At 37.1% G+C, this 23,801-nt stretch overlaps 1 protein-coding gene across 12 annotated transcripts in view; it reads left to right on the forward strand.

Moving 5' to 3' along the window:
• The window catches only part of PPFIBP2 (PPFIA binding protein 2), a 92,744-nt gene that overhangs the window by 30,009 nt on the left and 38,934 nt on the right, over window positions 1-23,801 (forward strand). For 8 of the 12 annotated variants that reach the window (XM_072337553.1, XM_072337557.1, XM_072337559.1 and 5 more), the window contains 3 exons: window positions 3,951-4,165; window positions 19,515-19,607; window positions 22,726-22,839. In XM_072337553.1, coding sequence (XP_072193654.1) covers window positions 3,951-4,165; window positions 19,515-19,607; window positions 22,726-22,839 — 422 coding nt within the window. Of the gene's footprint in view, window positions 1-3,950; window positions 4,166-9,394; window positions 9,521-11,275; window positions 11,336-11,390; window positions 11,449-19,514; window positions 19,608-22,725; window positions 22,840-23,801 lie in introns of those variants that run through there. The other 4 variants (XM_072337562.1, XM_072337563.1, XM_072337564.1 and 1 more) reach the window with 3 other exon arrangements.

Below are 23,801 nucleotides of genomic sequence, written 5' to 3' on the forward strand. Positions count from 1 at the left end.
TTGTTTTTGTTTTAAGAGTTCAGAACTGCACTCATTTTTCTTGAGTATCAGTAAAATTCTAGTGGCTTAACCATGTTCTTCCCTGTTTCAACTGCCTCTACTGAAGTCAGGTGCGCACTAGTTGCTGGTAAGGGTAGAGTTTACTATTAACATGTGAAAGTCAGTTTGCGCTGCGGCATTTCTTTATTGCTTTTTTTGTTTTCAGTCAGCAAAGAGATCCAGCTTCTTACTGTGTGGAGCTAAAGTTTAGTGTGTTCTGCAGTCTGATGTGAAGATGTTAAGTAATGCAAATTAATGTCTTTACTCCTACACTCTTTAAATTCTAATTTTCAGGGTGTGTTCTTGTCCTTCTGTTAAACCATGTATAATCAACTTAAAATGGAGCTATATGGATAGCAAGTAAGAGAGGCAAGCCTATGATTCACTTGAATCTAAGCAGTGAAATAGGAAGCTTTCACAACTAATATACCAAGTTGAAATGCCACAACTTTCCTACACAATTAAGTTACTTTTTGTAGAAGGTGGACATGATAGTAATGACGTGTCATGTTGCCACTGTAATCAAAGAATGAAAGCAAGTTGTGATAAGCAGTGAAGCATTTAGTGTGGTATGGGAAGGTGTTACAGTGCTGTCCACAAGCAAGTTACAGTGGTTTGTACGGTTTGGCTTTATATTTGCCTGTTAAACCCAGGACGTTTGTTTTAAGTCTGTATTTATCTTGAAGCATTGGCTGCAGATCTGACAGCAAACACCTGAATCTTGGGTTGCAGGCCAGAAAACCTGATAACTTGTTCAGATTTTTTACTTTGGGTGAATTTGGGTTTTTGTTTCTCCCATGTCTGTAATTTTTTTTTAATATATTAAAATATATATATTATATTTATATATTCTTTATATAAAAAATATTCATAGAAATAGCATAGAAACAGCAAAGATTGCAATGGTAGAATGCTGTCTATCTCTGGGTTTCTTTCCTGCTGTTTTACTCATTCTGTATCTTTAAGTTGTCAGCTTGTTGATGGGATAGATACCAAAGCTGTTCATGAAATAGTTTTGAATCCTGCCTACTTTTCTGCTGTAAAAACTGCTTGCTAAGCAAGAAGACTGAAAAAATTTAGTGTGGAGTTTTTCAAGAGGAAAAGTGAGGAAACTAGTTGTAATATCAATAGCAAAGGATGCTGTGCTACTAAAAAGAACGTCAGTGTGTATTAATGAGACCAAAATGGACTTCACAGAATCACCAAGGTTGGAAAAAAAACTCCAAGATCATCCAGTCTAATCATCCACCCGCTATCACCAATATTTCTGACTACACTTTATCAATCAGTACAACATCTACATGTTTCTTGAACACCTCCAAGGATGGTGACTCTACCTGGGCAGCCTGTTCTAGCACCTGACCACCCTTTCAGAGAAGAAACATTTCCTTATATCCAACCTGAACCTCTCCTGGCACAATTTGAGGCCATTTCTTCTAGTTCTATCACTGCTAGAGAAGAGACCATACCCCACCTTGCCATGGTCTTCTTTTCAGGTACGTCTAGAGAGCTATTAAGTCTCCTCTGAGCCTCCTCTTCTCCAGACTAAACAATCCCAGCTCCCTCAGCTACTCCTCATAGCATCTGTGCTCCAGACCCCTCAAAGCATTGTTGCCCTTCTCTGAACATGCTCCAGGGCCTCAATATCTTTCTTGTAGTGAGGGGCCTAAAACTGAACACAGCACTCAAGGTTTGGCCTCACCAGAGCTGAGTACTGAGGCACAATCACCTCCCTGCTCCTGCTGGCAACGCTATTTCTGATTTTGGTTTGTGTGTATCTCTTTTGGAAAGAAAGAATTGAGCCTCTCTGGCCAAATGGAAAGATGTAAAATGATACATGATCCAAGTCCCTCCTGCACACAATTTGCAAATCTTCTATTTTTAGTTGTTACTGTGCTAAATTAAACAGCATTGGGAAGTAAATAAACAGGGAAGACTAAGCTTGCATATACAGCTAGGAGGATGTAAAGAAACAAGAAAATATAATTTAATAGTTAGAATAATCATTCAACAAAATGGTTAGGTGATTCTCTTAAAAGGGGAAAAAAAGTATTAGGAAGACAATATTGATTTAGGAGGTAAAATTGTTGTCTTTAGCAGTCTTAGAACTGGATATTGAAGAAATATGATTATCTTGGCTGCAGTCTTAGAAATTAAGATGAGGTCCTATGCCTGACATATCAAAATAAACTCATGTAAAACAAATGACTAGGACTAAATGTAATATTTGGGGTTTGAAAAGAGCTTAGAAGTGTATTAAATAGTCAGGTAGTGAAGATAAATGTGTTGTTTTAGAACAAAGAATACAACCAGTAAGACAACCCATATGACTGAGCTCTGCTAAATCCTAGAAATGTTTAAGGATGCTTTTACGCTGTTCTGATACAAACAGCAACTCAATAGAACGGTAGAATTAAAATGACACAGTCATCTGCATAGGTAAGTGGTCTGGTAGAATTTAAGTTGTAAAAGCTGTGGCTGAAGAAAAACATCTGGTTAATATTATTTAGTTTTCTCTTAAGATTATTGTAAAGTTAAGCATTCACAATATGAGAGACAGAATATTCTCTTGGATTGATGACTGATGGAGATGGGAAAAACAGTGTTAGGATTAAATGATCAACTGGTGATCTGGTGAAAAGCCCATCTAGGTGCAGAAGGTATTCAATTGTATAAGGACGTAGTGTTAATGTATTTGTGAGTTATGTTTACTAAATTATATGTATATGGTGTTATATGTGAAGTGCTATTAGATTCATTGGGTTCAAACAACTTGTAGTGTTCAAAGTAGATGAACAACCCTAAAAGACAGACTAACATTGATTAATGCAAAGCAGTGTGTGCTGAAGAGGGAAACTTGAATTAGTCATACCTCTATGTTTCAAATTAAATACAGCTGCTCAGGGAAAAAATCTTAGCAAATAATTTTCAAAGCTTGGTGAAGACTTCTCTTCCTTTTGTAACTAAAGTATAAGGTGTAAGTGATGTTAATAAGAAGAGAGTGAAAATATTGTGTAGATGATTTTGATCATCTTGTATGGATCAATGAGACAATCCAGCATACATATGTAAAACATGTTACTGTCCTCCTTTCAATCCTTTTATTTATAAGTACCTCCCATGAAGTCAAGTAAGAAAAAACATGGGATTGTTTATACCAGAGAACGAATACATTCATGAGTGCAATATGTTATGTACAATGAAATAAGCTATAAGAAGTAAGGCCAGTACAAGTTTTCCATCTGAGTAGTTATTAAAGAAACCAATGGGTGTCAAATGAAACTTAGAACTGAAAAAAAGAGAGCTGGCTGAAACGGAGTATTAAAACAAAAAAGGTTCAAAAATACTGTAATTTCTATTTCTTCATTTACTGAGATATGTTTGGGAGGAAAGGCTACAGATACTGAAAGGATGTCAGAGAGTGGCTGTGTTTTAGAATTTCTTTTTTTATACTTCGGTGTTCTTTTTCTCTGTGGAAAGTGCTATAAAACTGTTGGAGGTTGTATTTTTCCAATTCTGGTGATACAGGTTATTTTCATTTAAGTTTCTTTTCAAAGGGCTGAGTGAATTTTGCTTGTTTTGCTTGAGAAACTCAGCGCTGTGTGGAGGCTTCTATGTAGCTGAGAAGTTAGTGACATCTCATGGTAACCATGGAAAATTACAGGTGATTTGTGGTAAAGATTGGAGTCTGTAATTTAACAGACATTGTAAATGTTGTCTGGGTTGAAATATGCTTGTACATAGCTCTCATGTTTAATTTGAGTGTTCATTATTTTCCTAATAACTGTTTTATTTCTCAGTCTTACTGGAAATATTGTTATTTGTCAACATTTGAAGTCTAAGTATAGTAGTGTGTAATAGCTAGGTATTGGTCACTTGAAATCAGACTTCCCTGCTTTCTCTTATTTTAGGTACAAAGTCAGCTGTGGAGTATGCTAATGGTGCTTACGATATTGTGTCACCTGCTCCATCAGTATATTTGGGCACATTTCAAATTTTGCATCTCCTGGAAGATCTAAAGATGGCTTTGGAAATGTTAGAGGATCCTCAAGAGAAAGAAGCTCTGCGAAATCAAATTCCAGGAGCCACAGCAGTGTGTATACGAGAGTGGTTTGAAGAGAATCTGGTGAGTACTTACTTCTAACTTTATCATCTTGTTTGTTTCTTAACAGCCTTAGGTCAAGTGTTTTTGTGCCTCAATGACACTTACAGTGACTGAAATCTGCCTTAGAGAATTGCAGCAGATATTAAGTAATCATAAAAAGCTGTTGATATTACCACTTTATGAGGTGATGACTAAATGAACACAGGAGTATGAAAAGTTGGTAGGCCTTAGGTTCTGTTGAGTGTAGTGAAAGCAAAGCTTAAAGTGAACTTCTCTGTGACATTTTTTGTTTTCGTTGTTGATACTCATCCTTTGCTGAAGATAACGTATAAGCATATATATACATAAAGCTGTTCATTTAAAATCTATCAATTTTGAATTTGATGTTGTCTGATGAAGGGAGAAACAGGAATAAGATGGATGATTCTTTATCCTTTTGCTTGCTAAACTTCCTTTGCTTTAGTTGTTGGTTTTCTGAAACTCCAAGGTATATTCTACACCAGGCAACAGTGGTAAATGGAAAGAGCATTAGCTTCTGTGTTAGAGATGTTTGAGGTAGATGGGGAATAAACGTTTGGCTGTATTGAAAGGATTGAGCCTTATCCAGATGAGGAACAGATCTTCTAGTGCGGTATGTTGAGACCATTGTGTTCTTAAAGTATTTTGCACTGTTTTGTATTGACAAAATTCTACCTTACTTTAGGGGCATCTATATGCATGGGGGGGATTCAAGCATAGTAGGTATGATTTGTTTGTTGTTGTTTCTTTTAATTACAAATTCTTAATTCTATCATTTGGTACTGTTATTAGGTGTGAAATATCACCAAGTGTTTCTAAACAATTCTGTTACATATACCAAAGATGTGGGAAAATTTAGTTGGGTCTAAGGTGTGAAAATGTCAGGATTTGTTTCACATCTGACATTACTTTGCTTACTCTGTCATTTGAGAGCATTAGTTATATTTATATATTTTTAATGGAACCTCTGTTAGTGATTTGATGTTTCAGCTGGAGTTGGATTTTGTTCTTATTCCACGTACTGCAGATTCTTGCTTTTTAAACAAACTCCTTTTCTGTAGTCTGGTATCCGTGAATGTCAAGATATTGAATTTTCAGTACATGCGAGTGCACTAACTTTACCAGCACTGACTTGAGATAGGTAAAGTAGCTCTGAATTTGCTAGGCTACTACATATAATGGAATGAGGATATAACAATTTTTGTAATGTTAGAAAAATACTGTTCCTTTGACAAAGCAAAAATGGAATCAAGCTTCATTAATAGTAGCCTTTTTACTCCTTAAGAACTATATTACAAATTTGTGCCTACAAGTGAATTCATGCACTGTTCTACATGATTTGTTTGTAAATTCTTTGGTGTTTAAAAAGTGAACAACAAAGAGGAGGAGGATTGTCATAAGACACTTCAAAGAATTTTCAAGGAAACTTCAACTACATGCTCTAAACGATTTTGTGTGTGGTTTCACCACTTCTTGTTAAATATTTTAGTACTGCCAATGACCACATGACATATCCCAAAGTAGATAGTAATTTCAGCATTAAAAATTAACTGTTGCAGTAACAACAGGCTATGTTTGGCTTAATGAGCTGTGAGGGAATACGTTTAGGTACAGTTTCAATTTAGAGCTCTACCTACACTGTTCATTTATTTATACATCTGTCTATCATTCTTTTTGAGCAGAAAGAGGAACTCTAGTGTTCTTACAAACATCCTAAAATAATTATTAAAATAGATGAAAGCCCTTATTTTCATGACAGTAAAACATGATCTTACTTCTGGTGGAACGTTTGTATTTAATTTCAGCCACTTCACTATGTAGCTTTATATAGTGACCCTTAAAACGCTGTCTCATGAAAAATTTTCCTGGTGATGTTTTTTCCCAGAAGTTGAATTCTGAAAATCATTTGAGGAACAAGAGAGGGGAGAGAATTGTGGAATTGCTTAGGTCAGAGGGGACCTTGAAGATCCAACCCCCTTCCACAGGCAAGGTTGCCAACCACTAGATCAAGCTGTCCAGGATCCCATCCAGCCTGGCTTCAAAATACCTCCAGGGATGGGGAATCTACAACTTCGCTGAGCAACCTGTTCCAGTGCCTCACCACCTACTGAGGAAAATTCTTCTCTAACATCTAAATCTCCTCTTTTAAACAGTTTAAAGCTGTTCTGTCCTATCGGTATCAGGCCATGTAAAAGATTGATTGCCCTCTGGCTTGTAAGTTGCTTTTAAGTACTGGAAAGATGCAATGAGGTCTCCCTGGAGCCTTTTCTTCTCCATGCTGAAGGGGTCGATCTCCCTCAATGATTCTCTGTAGGAGAGGTGCTCCAGCCCTCTGAGCTTTGCTGCCCTCCTCTGGATCTGTTCCAACAGCTCCACATCCTTCCTGTACTGGGGTCCCCAGATTTGGACACAGTATTCCAGATGGGGCCTCGCAAGGGCAGAGTATAGGGGCACAATCTCCTCCATCAGACCACCCTTCTTTTGATGCAGCTCAGGATACAGCTGACCTTCTGGGTGGCAAGAGCCTGCTGCTGGCTCATATCTACCTTTTTTGTCCATCTGGACCTCCAGGTCCTTCTCCTCAGGGCAAGATACCTCAAGACATGCTTGAACTTGTTTTTGATACATTTATAAAGATGGGATATAACAGCAGTATCCTCTGGTAGTTAAAAGAAAATAATTGTACTTTCTTGTATACAAATTGTTGTTACAAGAAGTCTTTATAAGTGCGCTGTATAAATATTTAATTGGAATGTATGTTATTGCTACTAAAAACAGAAGAATTACATGTATGCAGTAGTAGAACTCTTCAGCAACAGCCGAGAGGGAAGAGAATATGTTCTGAGCAATGTCAGTTAAATCCAGTACATTTCCTGGTAGGTTTGACTTCAGGACTCAACTGTTGAGTGTCATAACAGAGCTATATATAGCTGAATCTTCCCATTACCAAGTGGTGTTGGCACATGCTAAAATAAAACTATACTAGCAAAGTCTGCTTGGGACAGTGTAGATAAGCCACTATTCTGTATGCACTTATGTTTATTATCTGCAGTTATAAATACTAGATGGATATGTTTTCTGAGCAGTTGTTCAAGTTGTGTTTTGACTGACCCGGCCTTCTGCTGTGCTCCAGCTTCTTTTCAATGAATTGGTGATGCAAGGAAGCCCTGAACAGGCAGGTCTGGTCTTCTCAGCTCCTCAAACATGTTAGAGTAATGCTCAGCACACAGGAAACAGCGGTGTCCTTAATACATACAGCTCTTTATGAATACTAGTGAATGTCTTGGTGCTAAGTGGGAAGGGAGTTGTAAATGGCTTGCATGGAATTTACCTAAGCCAGGATGTATTGGTTGTTTTTTTTGTTGTTGTTGTTTTTGTTTTTTGTTTTTGACATTCCATCACTGTTTGTGTGGGGACTCAGCTTCATGATCTCTGTCAGTGCCAGCTCACTGTATTAGCTTTTATTCAAAGATAGGAAAATGTTCTGCACGAAGAACTAAAACAAGTTGAAAATGCCTTTGCAGCAAGAAGGTTTAGATCTTTTTCTTAAAACGATGTGGTGAGGTTTGTTTTCTGCAGTTTCTTGCACACACATAATGACAAGCAATACTTAGAGTCAATTTTCCATTACAATGACCAGAAGCAATTAAACAGAATTGTGTAATGGCCATGGGCTTTCAGTACTTGTGAAAGACAGTATTCTTGTATAGTATCAAGGCTTGTTTTTATGTTAAGTTTTCCGATGGTGACATACGGTAACATTTAGCCCTTGAGGGCAATCCTTACCCACATGGGCTATCTGTACTTTGATATAGTCAGAAAGTGTGGAGGCCTACTCTGTAGGAATTCATGATAGCATATAGAAATTTCATGCTAGTTTTCAAAAGGATGAAGCTGATTTATTTGTATTATCTAGGACTCCATCTGCCTAAGACTTTTTCAGCTGTTGTCTTCAGTGGCTTTGCTCTAAGTCACAGAGTATCACATTTGCCTTTACTTTTGTACCTAATGCTATGGGTGGCAATGGTTTTTTTTGCTTGACATCTTCTGTCAGTTTATTTCTACTTTATTTCTGGCTGCATTGCTTTTCATCGTTTTAAATACGGTACGCTGCATTAATATAACAAACATTAGTGTAAAAATGTAAATGCTGTAAAATACCTACATAGTAGGCAATAATGCAATGGTCAACAAAGATATTCAGTTCAAATACAACATCTTCAGGTTTTGTGATGTTTCAGAAATAAAAACAAGCTCTACTTATTTTTAGACTTTGCGTTTATAAAGTAGCATACAATAGGCTGCCATGTTTCTCATCTTTGTAAATACAGAGCTTGTCTGTATACATTTTTCATGGTCTTTCCCAGGATGCTGGTTTTGTTTATCACACGTAATGCAAATTCATGCAGAGAACGCAGTAGGCTTTTTGGGTAGTTTGTTTCAATAAGTTTCATCCTGTTCTGTCCTTTAAAAATTGTCAGTTAGTTGTTCTTAGAGTCTTAATAATTACTATCTGGCTAGAAATGCTTAACATAATTTCTGAAAGCATTCCTCAATATATAAAAAGGATTTCTGTTGCTATTTCTTTACCTGTATTTTTGTGCAGGTACACTCATGTTTTTTTTCTTTGCTCCCCAGTTCTCACATTTCTGCAGCATAGCAATGACAGGTGAGTGAATTGGTATATTGAGGATGTTATCCAGATATAAGGGGTGTTCCTAACACCTTTGTTTCCAAGCAGTTCCAACATGAGGATCAGGAAGAACCCAGGGTAAAGGATGAAGGAAAACTTAATATTCTTGATTGAACAGTGAGATTATTCTCTCTCTTTGAGTTATTTACATGAGAGTGGTGGCATTACAGTGATGTTGGGGGCTGATTTTATTTGGTTTGATTTTTAGTTCCCCTTTGTACTAGGCGTTAGTGCTCAGTGAAGAACTATGCATAAACATGCATTTCCTTCTCTTGCTTGTTTTTTTTCCTTAAGCACAGCAGTAACCCGATGAAGCAATCCACACATTGCAGCATATTTTCCATGTTTTCACGCTGCCCAGAGGAAATAACCTGCTTTTCCAGAGAAATGGAAAAGTATTCTAAGCGAATCTGGGGCAGTGGATTTGAATTCATTTGGTGCCTGAAACTTTTTCAGGCCAAAGCTCAAGCAGGACATAAAGTTCAGCAAGCAGGTGACAGGCTGAAAGGGAACACGTGACTGTCTGGAATGTATGTTGTCAACATTCGTAGCTGATAAGATGCAGAAAATTCAGACACGTTTACCTCTTAATCAGGAAGAATGACTGTAACAAAATCAAGAGACCTTTGCATGAAATCCGGAAGAAGTGTCAAGGCAAAAATAAGGTATGTTTGTGATTTAAAATACTTTTAACAGGAGAAATTGGTACTCGCCAAGCTGCAGATGCTACACTGAGGTACTTGTAAGTGGAATAATATAATTTTCTTTTAGTGTTTTTTGGGGTTTGTTTTTCTTTCTCTCTGCTATAAAGCGAAATCATTAAGACAATGTGTTGTGGAACATTTTAAGAATACACAGTGCTTTCCCTCACTTTGCTAAATAAGCCTGAAATAAGTCTTGCAACCTCTGTTTAGAACTGGATTAAATATGGATATGGGATCCTGTGTTGGCTGTGCTGTGGGACACACAGTGATGTGAGGAAGTCTGGTGCATTTGCTATTCTGTATGATCAGATAACTTATTTTCTGGGGAATAAGAACACCCCTAGGAATTTCATGTTTTAATCTCGAGAACCCCCTTAGTCTTTAGTTTGTCAGCTACAACAGAGGCTATCACACACAGAAATGTTCTGTACTGAGTGCTTAAATGATTTTTAAGAGCTTTTAAAATGAATGCCAGATGGCATGAAGAAAGAGCTGCTCTCACCAATGTTAAAGTAGCATAAGAACTTGTACAACTGGCATAGAATGTTTGATGTACAGGAGCAACTCATGTACTTTTGAGGTGCTCTCTCATGGAGAGTTTGAAGGGAGTATAGATGACTAAGTATAGCAGATCCCTTTAAGAACCACTTTTCAGGGCATTATACTGTTTCAGTATTTTGGTGTTAACAGGTGTTGCCCAATACATTGTGTTTATATATGAAATAATCAGTTTCACAGTTTAAGACCAAAGCCACTTTTAACTAGTGGGAGATACCAGGTTGGAAACTGGAGTTTGTTGGGGAAGATTAGCATGTAGTCATAAGTACTGTGCAGAGGCACTAGAGGACACCGCAGTAACAGGGAGTACTTTTAAACTTCCCTTCTTTGCCAGAATGTTGCTTTGCATATGCATTAATGTCTGTGTTGCGAGTTTGAAAAGTTGCCATTCCACCAGGCTTCAGCAGAAGCAGACAAAAATCTTAGAAAGGGTATCATCATCTTTTGTTAAGATGGAAAACTGCCTTTCCTGGCAGTACTTATGGAATAATCAGCTTATCCACTGAATCGTCCTTGAATTCCTCCTTTTTTTTATAATGTCTTTTGTGAGGACAGGCCAGTAATTCAAAGAGCATAACTTATTTTTAGGTTCAGACAGGGCCTGAAATAAACTGAGAAGGCTGAGTAGTGTTACGATAAACAGGGAGTAAAACAGAGACAGGAAATAGGGGGGTCTTTGGTAATGAATTCCAGCCACTCTTGAAACAGAAAGCCAGGGAAAGCATTACTTGAAAATAGTTTCACAGTGACAGCTTAATAATTTTAGGTTGTTATTCGATGTTAAAAGCAAATAGTTTCTGCAGATTTATACTGTTCTTGAAAGGTCCCTTTTTAAAGACCATTTAGCAAGTTATATTTTTAATGTTTTTAGAGTTACATTGTTCTTGTTGCTAACCGATCTGCTGTTTAAAAAAACCAGATGTTTGGGGGAGAGCCTGAAGTTTATACAGTCGTGCGTTATATATACATCTGTGAGAAGCGTTTGGGATAAGACTGTGGGACAGAGGCAGTAGATTTAACTTGAAATGTGTACACACCTTCAAGAATTTAGAAGTAGAGGGGCTTAAAGGGGAAGAAGTCACAGCTATATCCCGTAGAACAAAGCAGCGCGCTTGCTTCCAAAAGTTTCTTTTAACCCTGGGAACGTGACTGCTGAGATGGGCCCAAAGCATGGATGGTGAGATTGATATTTACAAGCACTTCACGTGGCTAAAGCGGGTAAGTGATTTGCTGCTCTTTGTTTTGTCTTTGTAAATGCATGTTACCAATCAAAGCGAGAACTCTCAGCTTTGCAGAAGGAAACACACGGAGTGCTTCAGATGTGAAATATTGTAAGTTCCTTTATGAGAAACGAATTAGGGACTTTTCTTCAAGCAGGAGGGGAAAGTTTGATGGGGGGAAGGCTGTGCAGGGGGACAATCAGCTGTCTATGTCTTTAAAAACAAAACTCTAGAGTCAGTCCGTGAACAAATGGCAAGAGATTCCAGTAAGTGCTCGTGCTTTCCTGTGGTTGCAATATAGCAAAGCATATCATACAACAGATCGTAGGGCAAAAAATTAGAATATGTTGTTTAACAGACTGTGGTTTAAAATTTAAGAAATATTTGTGCTGGTTCTTCACTTAATTCTTCATTGCTGTAACTACATGAGACCTTTTAGTGTGCTTTTGTTTTGAATAAAAATGGTGGGTTTTTTCCTGCTCACGGCTCTCTGATTAAATTATGCTTTTTAAACAGGCAGTGCTGTTAGCCTTATTTTTGTGGTGAATGTGAATCTGGACATGACTTAACTGTGTAATATAAGGAGATGGTTTTCTGTTTTCCTGTAAAATTAAAAAAGCAAAGTCTGATCATCTTGGGAAAATCATCGTCTTTGTTTGCTTCTGAGTTACTTAGGTTCTAACTATCTCTCAGTTCCTGAAAAATCCACAAATGGGATGAGAATAGTTCCTTCACAGTGAACTGTTCTATTAAATTACTCTATGTCGTGTAAGCAGTACATCTTCCTATTATACTTGTTAAAAAAATCTATTGTAACTGCATACTTTTGTTACAGTTTCTATGTGCACTATTTATGTCAGTGCTTCTGTGTGGCCCTATATTAAAAATGCATGCATACATATGTGCACATACTCTTTTTAACTGTCTTTGTAAACATAAAATGTAAGTAAATATCTGTGTTAAATGTGAATAGGAACTTTAATTTGGGTAGTTTTTTTTGAATGTAAAATATTAGTGATGTTCAAGTCTTTAATAAAAGCTTGAGAATGTTGAAGTTCACTTTACTTAGAAAACATTTGCATCTCTTCCTGAAAACTCTTATGTTTCTGGAGTATGGATGGGGAGGGGATTAAATGAGGAAATGAGTGTGTGAGTGAAGGAGAAGAGACAACCGGAAGTAGTAGTTGGGAACATTATACTATTAGTTGAACTTGTGTTGTGTATAGTTAAAACTGGATGAGTCCTTAGTTTTTGAGATCACATTACTTTGTTATTTAAATGACCTTTTAAATACAGTATGTCTGCCATCCCTTCTTCCCTTTTAATATCCAAGAGATAGAATTGCTGATAATAGCACACCTCAATCTTTTGTCAGACTGTTGCATTCACTGAGCATGATAACACATTAAGAAGTAGTTTCAGGGAAGGTGTTGCGATATCACATGGAAATGTTCACAGGTTTGGGAGGAACTAACAACAGAGGGTACCTTTTCAGAAAAGATATTGTGTTAAAATACAGTATAAACTGGTTTGCATAACTAAATGTTATTAAAATGACTGCACTTAATTCTTTTTATGTAAGACAGATAAAGGAGAATATCAGTACTGGTTCTTTTCCTTACAGGCGCTTGAAGGGATTGAATGTGTATGTGGGGTGAATGAAGGAGTACTGAAAACAATCTTCATAGTTCCCAGGAGAACTTTGAGTACTGTGATCCAAAGTTTATTTGATTAGTGATATTGTAAATAAATTTAAAAAAATCTAAGTTGCTTATTTGATTCCCATCTTCCAGAATCCTAGCATTTCATGTCTGGCACTGTGATAGCATTAAGGATTTAAGGCCTTGCAATTATAAACTGTTGCTTTTTGTTTCATAATGAAAGTATAAGTAACTTCCAGACTAATTGAGTAGTGCTTAACAGAAGGCAATTGCACAAGACTCCCAAAAACCCTGCTGAAATGTGCTAGAAATGGCTCCAATTTCATCATTAATAGAAGTTACTTCAGAGACCTGGATTGGTTTTGATGTTGCAGTTAGTCTGTCAAGCCATATTTGCATGTTGTCTGTGGCTTGGACTGCATTAGGGCAGCAAACAGTTGTTAAATAATTGTGGATCCAGACAGGGGAAAATAAGGGTTAAAACTGCAATTTTCAGATGCATAGAACAAAGGATGTGGTTTTAATCAGTAGTCTTGTAACACTGTATGTACAGTAGCATCATGCAACAACAGAAGGGACAAGGCAAAATTTAGGTCAAACTTGAATAAAGTGTTGCCACGTTTCAAGTCTTTCCATTAGGCATTCCTGATGTTAAAATGATCTGTGGAAAGTGCTTTGCCAAGAATGGTTATACATATGTGCAGTGTGGGTAGGAGAATATAAGAGCAGAGAGAGCAGGACAAAAAAGAGAAAATCCTAATGCATGTAAGTCACACTTATTTTCCTTTGTTTACTGCTTTTCTACATTTTAGTTTTTCTATCTTTTGACAGTAAATGTGTATATATTATTGCCTGCAGTAGTAGAAAAAAAAAACAAAACAATTTCTCAACAGAAAACTTTTGCTGCTGATGATACCTTGCCTTATACCAAAGACAGAACTCTACAATGAGTGCAGCAATGTTGTACTTAATGGCATATGGTATCGTGGTTGTAATTTCAGAACTATCTGGATCAGTTCATTCTGGCCTAGATCTGAATAGTACCTGACATAGCAGCATGATACCACATTGGTTTCATTCATCATTGATTCAGATATTCAAAGATTCCTCATTAGTGAGGCATAAAGCCTGGTTAAGCACTTGATGGGATATAGCAAAAGAAGCATGTCTCAAAGTTGTCTCTTTCTAGAAGGGTATAGAAAATTTCTTGTGTGTATATAGGGCACTTTTACCATTGCAGCTAAGACAGCAGCATCATTCTCATAAAGTAGTTGGTTGGAAGTTTGTGGGAAGAATTTGTAGGTAGTTGATGTTATTTTACATGGCCGAAGCATAAAGCTTTTGTTGGAAGCCAAAGTACTGAAGATTCTCTTCTGTCTTCCTTGCCTCCCAAATGTTAAACATGTGTCATCTTTAGCATGGATTTTCTTTGGTTCTCCCAAGGGATTTGGGTTAAAGTGTTCCCACACAGTTTCATTTTTGGCCCTGTTGCTTTATTATTCTGCCATCTGACCTTAACTGGGAGCACACTATTCTGAATAAAAATGACATAGCCCCCATTCTGTGCTCAGGCATAAAGGTATAATAAAAAATTACTGTTAAATTGCAGAAATAAATAGTGTAATGGGCACTCTAGGGATGCTGTAAATTAACTGAGCTCTTTGAACTGCAGTGGATGGATTGTAGCAAAATGGGGAATCTCTTGCCTGTAAAGCATTGAAAAGCACTGAAGCTAAGACTTCATTTTGAAAGAGATGTCTTCGTGTGAAACTGAAGCACCCAATAACTCTTGTAGCTTACTTTGGACTTACCTTTTGAAGTCTGCACAGTGGTGAGCTAATGGTTGACCTGAGAAAGGTATGCATTAGTGGTTCTCAGTACTGCATATAATCTCTACTAGCAAAAAGTGAAGTGGTTGAGCTCATGCTATATCACTTAAGCTGATCGTACTGAGGATGAACGTCATTACTTGTGTATGGACATCTTTCTTTAAGTGTTAGCACAGGGAGTTCTGATAAAAGCGCAAATATTTGGTGAAAATTATTTCATTTTAGGGACTGCATGAGTTTACCTACCTTTGTACTGTGCGCTGTTAGCTCTTTCAGATCGACTTCCACTTTCCTTTAATCAACAAGGAACAGCAGAAAACAGAAAATCCAGTTGTTGCTTCCGCTTTCACCTGAAAGGCAAAAATTACAGATCCAGAAATCCTATTCCAGCCGTCTCTCCCTCCTCAAGTACATGGAGTGAATGTACATAAATTCATGTGGGTGTGTATCTCAGGTAACACTAGGATATGAAGAGAATAAACTTATATTAATAAATGGGTGCCAAAATAAAAATGTTTCCTTTGTTGGCTACTCACTCATTGTTTCCTGATTCATAACTATTACAACAGCAAAAACTGCAACACAACATCGATTCTGCAGAACCAAAGCAGTGGGGGGGGGCAAGTTGGGAAGTCCATGTTCTTCTAAATATTATCAACTCAAAGTAGAGAATGAAAAATGTCTATAGTGTACATTTGTCCTGCAGTCTGTGTACTCTCTGTAGTTTATGGAAAACTGGCTGGTTGAACTTTGCTGGCTATATTCCTTGTTCTCAGCTTCTAAACTGCAACAGCAGATAATGTATCAAGCATGTCCCTAATCTTTCCTACTAATGCAGGCACTTTAGTTGCGACAAGCATCTGATTCAATTATCAGTGGAGCTGAAGTTGACTCGTGTGACTAAATAAGAGGAAAGGATGGTTTTGCCACATTCTGTCTTCTAGGAGGCAATGACTTGTTGAAAAAGCTTACAAATCACCAATGTAGCTGACAGCCAGATTTCTTTTCTCAACTTCTTTCTCTTCTATAGCCCAATATGAGACCCAGACATTAGTGGAAAATTTTTGTGTAACAGCTGGCTGATCAACTTCAGAAGTTTTAAAATTAGCTGTGTTGCACATTCTTGGAGATTAAACTTAACACGCGAGCAGAACATATATTGGTCTCTGTTCAACTCTGTTATCTTGGAAATGTGCTCCCTTCAAGGGACTTACTCTTACAGTCTGTCAAGATTCAACAAGTTTTGTTTCAGAAACTTCAGAATAGAGCATCTGTACAGAAACTGTGAACAATGGTGGTTGTTCAGTTCTGACAATATGCTGCATCCTGTTAAAATAACATGGAAGAAATAATAAAACTGTGGAAGAAACCACCAAAGGTCCTGCCTTTCTCGCCACACTCTTTCTGTATTTATTGCTAGTAATCTTTATGTTGAACTAAAGTTGTTGAATCATGCTCTGTATTCTGATTCTATTTAATAATGTATCATAATCTGGAGGAATATTTGAGCCTTTTTTCTTGGAATAGGATTCTGTAGTTACTGGGTCACATAGATGATACTTAAATGCTTGGTTTTCCAGCACATACCAGTATTATGTCCAAGTTAGAGGAAAGAGAACATTTTCAAGATAGACCTGGAAACTACAAATGGATTAAAAGCTGAAGTAGGTGATGAGATGCAGAAATCATTTTTTTCCCCCAATACTGGAAGAAATGGTTGGTTTTAAATTGTGGAAGGAAATATTTTATATCTGAAACAATCTGGGCACAAAACTATACCCAGGTTCCTTATGGAGAGTGTAGTAAAGATGCTTCAAGAAACTGCTTTTGCAGCTGTCTTAACAGAGCACATTGAATCTATACTTGACTTTTTGTTTGCAGCAGTGCAGCGGTTGTAACTGTTCCAGGCACCTTGATGGGCCATATCTTTCCTTCTACTTCATCATCATGTTATCAGAAGTTTCTTGTGTTTTATGCTATTTCATCCCATCTTGCGTTGCAAGAAATATAAGTAGCACTTTTAGCTGTAAGTTGTGAAGCTCAAGTAATGGTTTTTAATTTTCTTGGTTACTTTTTCTGGAGTAACATCTTTGTAGAAATTCTTGGTGATTCAAACTTTTGATCGTGTGGTTACTTAAGTTTAGTGTGCGTTTGTGATCTCTTATGCTGATTTGCTGTCTAGCCTTGACTTCAGTGTCGTGTCCTATATTTGGGGCCTGCTGATACGTGTGATACGTAACTATATGTTTCATCTCAGTACTGTCTTTCACAACTGCTGAACGCACTCCAACCATGCACAGATGGCCTTGGTTCATGTTACATTTTTTTATCTTGTCTTTATGCATGCCACAAAGACTTCCAAAGTTGTTCCTAACAACTGTTGTGTGTCAATCAGCTGCTTTTTTTTAAGTAGGCCATTTTCTGTATACTGTACTGTCCTGTACTTATCTGAGCACTGTGACTGGCCTGTTGGCAGGGTTGGTATTTTTTTTCCTTCTCCTTGTTCACATTGGTGTGATTCACTGGGTCTTACATGGGTATTGAGTATTGAAGTTCCAACACAGGATGTTACACTGTCAGTCAGTGCTGCAGACATCATCGGGGCTGCATATTTGATAAATGTGAGTGTAGTAACATTTTTGCCTTAATTGTGATTTGATGTTGAATTAATTCTCAATTACTGATTATATAGACTGTTAAACTCTAGTTTGAACTGATGATGGATTGCTCATGTAAAAATGTGTTGGCAATAATGCTGTGCTTGTAAGGGGAGCAGGGGAGTGATTACATGATTGGTTAAATTTAGCATAGGAAAACAGCAAATTACAGCAGCATAACAGGTGCAAAGATCTACCTGACTGAGTGTTTTTCACTGCTAGCTTTAGTTGTTGAGAGAATCTTCTTCTGCCTAGTAGTCTGCTGTTGTACCCTGGGGTGACTGATGTTCTGTGTTCAGGGAAGTCCTCCCCTGTCATGGTGCGTGGGTCAGAGACAGGCCTGTGGGCTGTCTGTTGGGAAAAGCTTTTAATGAAATGGAGGGGAGTTTGGGCCATAATGGAGACCTAACTGACAAGGTGAAAGATTTCCAGTCTAAAGGAATTCACTCTTCACATAGTTTGAAGCAGAATGGCTGGCAGTGTGATTGAGGATGCGTGGCTGAGGTCAAAGGATTGCCTACACAGACATCACAGACATAACAGAAATAAATCTTACTTAGACTTACTACTTACTTAGGATTCCTTTTTTTGTTGTTGTTGTTGTGATATTGCTATAAAACTTATTTATGTCTGCGTGACCATACTGCTTAATACATAGGACCTAAGTTAAATTGATGGTGTGTGATGGAGGCTGGTACCTGTTTTTCATTCCTAGAGCTTATAGAAGCAGACAAAATGAAAGTTGCAAATAATCATCTGCAGGATAACAAATCAAATTATTTCTTCAGATAGCTTTCAGTCCTGTTTGTTGGCATGTGTTTGATTAAAATGCTTTCCAAAATATCATAGACAAAGGTTATCAGAGCTTAACTGCTGAAGATGCTGAAGGTATATGTAGTTCAGTACTCCATGGTTTGAAAAGTGTGTTTTGGTATTTGATCGGTAACTACTTCTTGCTTTGCATAAATTAGTGCTATGTTTATTTTTCATAGCCTATTTTACATTTGGGCCTCTAAACCTCAGCTGAGATCAGGAAGCCATAGAAAAAAAAAAAATAGATAAACTTCTTCAGCTGAAAAAGAAAAGACAGTTCACCCAGATTACAATCTGCTGCTGCACATGCAACTGCAGTTGAGTAGCATGCTGCAAACTAGTGCAGGTAAAGGGAACTCTGTAGCTGGATTCTTATGTTAGCTGAAAAGCCAACCAAGTTGTTTTATTCCCAGGCAGAAAAGCATTGCCTGCAATAGGGAAATGAACCACTATGGAGTAATATGAAGCAAGCAGTTCCAGTCCTGCAATTGCATAAAGCTTCCAGATGCAAGATGAACCATAGAACTACAATGTTCTTCCAAACTTTTGTTGTTGTTGTTTATAAATCTGCAGATTTTAATTTGTCTTAAGAATTTATTTTACTGTTGTTATTGGGGTGTTTGTCTCTGGTGTATTCAAATCTGTAGGAAATGAGATGTAATTTTTAGGACCAGGCAAAGCTTCAGGAGGTCTCGCTCTTCGGAGATGTTTAGAAATATGTAAATAATGATGTAACCAGGATAGTTCCTGAGAGGAAACTGGCAAATTGAAATAATTTGTTAATTATTAAAACAGAAGTTGTACTTTTCTTTCAGTAAATTTCTGGGAATGGGATCATACAATATGGCAGGTATTTAAAAATAAAGACCAAAATTCCTTGACTTTGGTGAAATACTGTTGAGTTCAAATTGTACAAGCAGAATTGTTTTGTATCTTGGTAAGCGGGCATCTCCCAGAGAAATGATAATTTGTCATGAAGTAACATATCAATTCCTATACAATTACTGATTGCTGGAAAAGAGAAAAAGTACTCAAAATCCAGCTAAAAAATGCACATGCAAAAGGTTTAATGTGTACAAAGAAAAGTTTTGGTCTGCGGAAACAAACGTTTTGCTGTATTTTGCATTATAAAAACTGCACGGTTATCAATTTTTATGAACTACTGCTTGACATTTTGATATGAATTGCAAAAATTCTTACCTCCCTTTTCTCTCCAGTCACAGGTGAATCACCATTCATCTGCTAATAATGAAACCTATCAAGAAAGATTGGCACGATTAGAAGGAGATAAAGAGTCTCTCATACTGCAGGTATGCTGTAAAGAAAACACTGCCTATGTAGTTGATATTCGGTGAATAAAAGCTGAAGCGACAGCATGTTTTCTGTGGAACAACTGTTAACAGGTCAGCAAATGTAAGTGATATTTAGTCAGGAGTTAATTTACTATGTGTTTAATTAATATGGCTTGTCTAACGGTGAGGTAACTGAGCGGAGAAGGAAGGAGCAGCAATAAGAACTAGAATGAAGAACTGAAGAATAAGGGGGAGAAAAATGAAACATATTGTATAACATCATGTTTCTAGACAACACGCCCATCCCTTACTTTCTTCTCCATTAAGGTCCTTAAAATTCAATTAGGAAAAGTGTGCCACATCAATGTTATCATTGCTCTGAGTGGCTTGTCTCTTCGTGCCACCATTTATGAGGATGGATAGGTTGTAATATGAGAAGTTACTTAGCATCTTGAGAAAAGGGATTCAAAAGCAAGATAACACACCCCATATAGTGTCATATATGGATATGGTTTGGCCATTATGGGAATGTGGAGGATTTGTAAATCTCAGGATGTTCTTTAAATGTGATGTGTTTAAGAGTTGTTTGGATGTGGTGCTCAGAGATATGATTTAGCAGAGGGTTGTTAGAGGTTGGGTACTATGGTTAGGCTGTGGTTGGACCTGATGATCTTTGAAGCCTTTTCCAACCTGAGTGATTCTATGATTCTATGAAATGGCTTTGCATATTTATTCACTTTGCACTTATGAAAGCACATCATAAGAGTATGTGTATATGTGTGCACACATTTATATAAAAAAACAACAAATAAACTGGGTAAGTGTTCTCCTTGCATTGTGTTGTTAGTTTCTATGAACACATGAGACCAAACCCAGCTGTTCATTCAGAAGCATAGCGCTGTACTCATGCATCTGTGGCCTTGTCCCTGAAGGGGTCCTTTGTACCTTGTGTCATCTTATATACATATGTGTATTATACATTTTGGTTGTAGTTCAAGCCATGCAGCCAGCTGTTTATGGTCATTGCGCACTGGTGGGCTTGTCATGGAGTTCAGATTCTCTGGCAGTTGAACATCAGTAAGAAAAATAAGAGGATGTCAAGGTACAGAACTGGGCTTGGTCCTCAGCTAATTCTTATTGTTTAGAGTTTTCTGTTAGTTTATTTTTCCTACAAATATCTTGTTTCTAAGATATTTTAAACCACATACCATTATAAATTTGGCCAGTTGTTCAGTATAGAATCACCAAGGTTAGAAAAGTCCTCCAAGATCATCCAGTCCCACCATCCACTTACCACCAATATTTCCCACTAAAGCATGTCCCTCAGTACAGTGTTTACATGTTTCTTGAACACAACATACCTCACTATTACAGATATTCACAGAAAACACATTACCTACGGTCTGACTTCTGTACATGCTGCACTGCTAAGGCAAGATGGACTTGCTAGTGTATCATATGTTGAGGTTGTACTCTGTGTGCTTACTGATTCCCAGAAGAATCTGGCAGGTGTGATCTCAAATGGAGGGGAAAGTATGAGCTCAAAGTATCTAATGTACCTCTCAGCTGAACACAGGAATATCCAACAGAATTTTTTTAAAGCTAAGCTTTTACAGAATGGATTTGCAGGTCACATTTAATACACAGAACTTTTCTTATGGGTTACACTATTGGTTGGAACTTTACCTGACTCCTTCTGTCAAGCTTGTTTTCTTTCTCTGGAAACTGCATTAGATTGAAGGAAGGGTTTCAGTTTGCTGCTTCTTGCTTTCTGACCTCTCAGGGTTTCCTGTGTTCCATTACCCTTGTAATGGGAGCAAAATAAAAAAAGTTGGTAAGCAACAAACTTCCATGTGAGGAGTTCTTTTCTCACCACCAGCTCAGATGTCTCTCAGTGCGCTTCTGGGCAAGAGCAGCAAAACATCATCATCTCCCTCCACCCACTCCTTCCTGTCTTTTCTTGTCCTATATCCATCTGTGCTCTTCTTCTCTAGGGCCAGCTGACTTAAAGGTATAAAAATAAAACACTCTACTTTTCTGCATTCCTTTCCCAGCTAGGCTTGTCGTTATGCTTGTAGGTAAACACAAAAATGGATACTTCTTGATTTTAAGCAGAGGTATTTCTGATTTGGGTGTGAGAACATAGGTAAATTTTTGTTAAGACTTTTTATTAAATCTAGAGTTTAAAAACCTGAGATTACTTTCTTTCTTTCTTTCTTTTGTATTGATTCTGAGGTAACTTTTTCTAGTACAATCAAAGTTGTGGTTGAAACTATTTTTACATTAATTAATAGCAAAAATATTACATAAAGTGTGCGCGCTGCTTAACATAGGAATTAACATTGCTTTTTCAGATCTTTCTAATGTTGTGCTGCATCTCATTTTCCTGAGCTTCACAAGCTTAGAGAATAGGGGCTGGGTTTTTCTTTTACACATTCATTGTTCTGTGCCACTATTCCCACAGTTCTTTTCCAGTATGGCTTATTGTTTCTTTTTCCCGAGATTCCTAGTCTGTATCTCACTTCTTTTGATTTCATGTTTTGGCTTGCAAAACCTGGGAATCTTTTTTTTGGAATGGAACTTTGCCTCTGCTAAAACATGCCTTTTACTTATTGCATTCTTTCTAATTTCAACATGCTTTGTTATAGGTAAGCTATTTTTCTGTTCTTGTAAGAAGTCAATTAATCGGTGAGTTTCCAAATGAGCAGTTCTATCATTTACCTGCTTAGGGGGACAAAGTGCCAATAGAACCTAACATAGTGATGCATGTTTCAAGATCACTTGAAGTAATTTCAATATACTGTATGCTCGTTTACTGCTTTCTGATTGTTCAGACTTGTACACGAACTGACTCAGGCTACCTATAAGTAGTCTTCTAGCTCTTCTAGAAACTCTCTTCTGTAACACTAAAAAAAAATAACCTACTTAAGCAGGCAGAAGTTGAATCAAATTATTTGTACGTGAGAATGGAGAGTTGTCTATTTCAATAGAGCAAGTTATGGAAGAGTATCAAACTATGAGGACTATAAAAGGAAATTCACTGTAAAAGTGTGCATTTGAATGTTAACTGTATAAGGTAATTCAAACTTATTTAGTGTCAGTTCAGTACCATTGTGTTTCTCTTCTCAAATTACAGGTGAGCGTTCTTACAGACCAGGTAGAAGCTCAAGGAGAGAAAATACGGGACTTAGAAATCTGTCTTGAGGGGCATCAGTTGAAATTGAATGCTACAGAAGAAATGCTTCAACAGGTACAGATCTAGATTGGAAAGCTTTTTGCATAATCTCCTTTGAGAAAGACGAGATCATACGTTCTCCATATGCCTGCATGTGGGAGTCCCTTTGGTAACAAGAGAAAACAGAAAAAGAGTTGCCTCTTTTTGTTGTTCTCTTGCTATTTTGCAAACTACTTTTTTTTGCAATAAATATTTCTTTGTTTTCCTGTTGCAGAAATGCTTTATTGGCTGGTTGCATAATGCCGTACGTGGCAGCATGTAAAATGAAACCATTGTGTATTATGTGTACTGTGCTGATGAACTAAATTTGGATGTGGTTGAGTAACTGGTTAGACAGGTTATGTGTACCTAATTACGTGTAGCAGTTACAGGTTTATGAAGTTTTATTTAAATAGTTTCAGGTTTTTTTTATATCTTTAAAGCAGAAAAATTAGTGCATTGAAATGAATTACTGTATGAAATTCGGTTCAGTGATGATTTTCGCTTTATTTAAGAGTTTTCTCCTTATTTTTGAAAATTCAATAAGTATATGAAGATACTTCTCATTATTTCAATCAATAATTTCAGCCTCTGTGGTTTAGTTTATTGGTGCTGTTTCATGGCATATAGATATCTTATATTTCATTTTACTGCAGAGCTGACAGGTCTGTGAACGTGAAAGAACTTTCCGTGTGCAATCTTGGGTCTCTATCAAGACAAGTTACTACATATGCAGATAATCTGCTGGTAATACAGTACGTGGATATTGAAAATAGATTTAAAACTATAAATAGCCTTTAAAATCTAGACCAGGAATGTGAAGGATGCGTAGTGCTCCATCTGGTAAACCTGTATCCTAAACCTCTTTCAGTTAAAGCTCTTCACCAAAAGAAAACAAGATTGGTCTCACACAACTGTGGCAACCCAAAATGATTACAGATGAGAAAAGTTTTATTCTTTACTTAAAGGAGAAGACATTTTAGAAAACATAACCAGCA

Source organism: Excalfactoria chinensis, chromosome 5 (assembly GCF_039878825.1).
Source record: "Excalfactoria chinensis isolate bCotChi1 chromosome 5, bCotChi1.hap2, whole genome shotgun sequence".
Lineage (NCBI taxonomy): Eukaryota > Metazoa > Chordata > Aves > Galliformes > Phasianidae > Excalfactoria > Excalfactoria chinensis.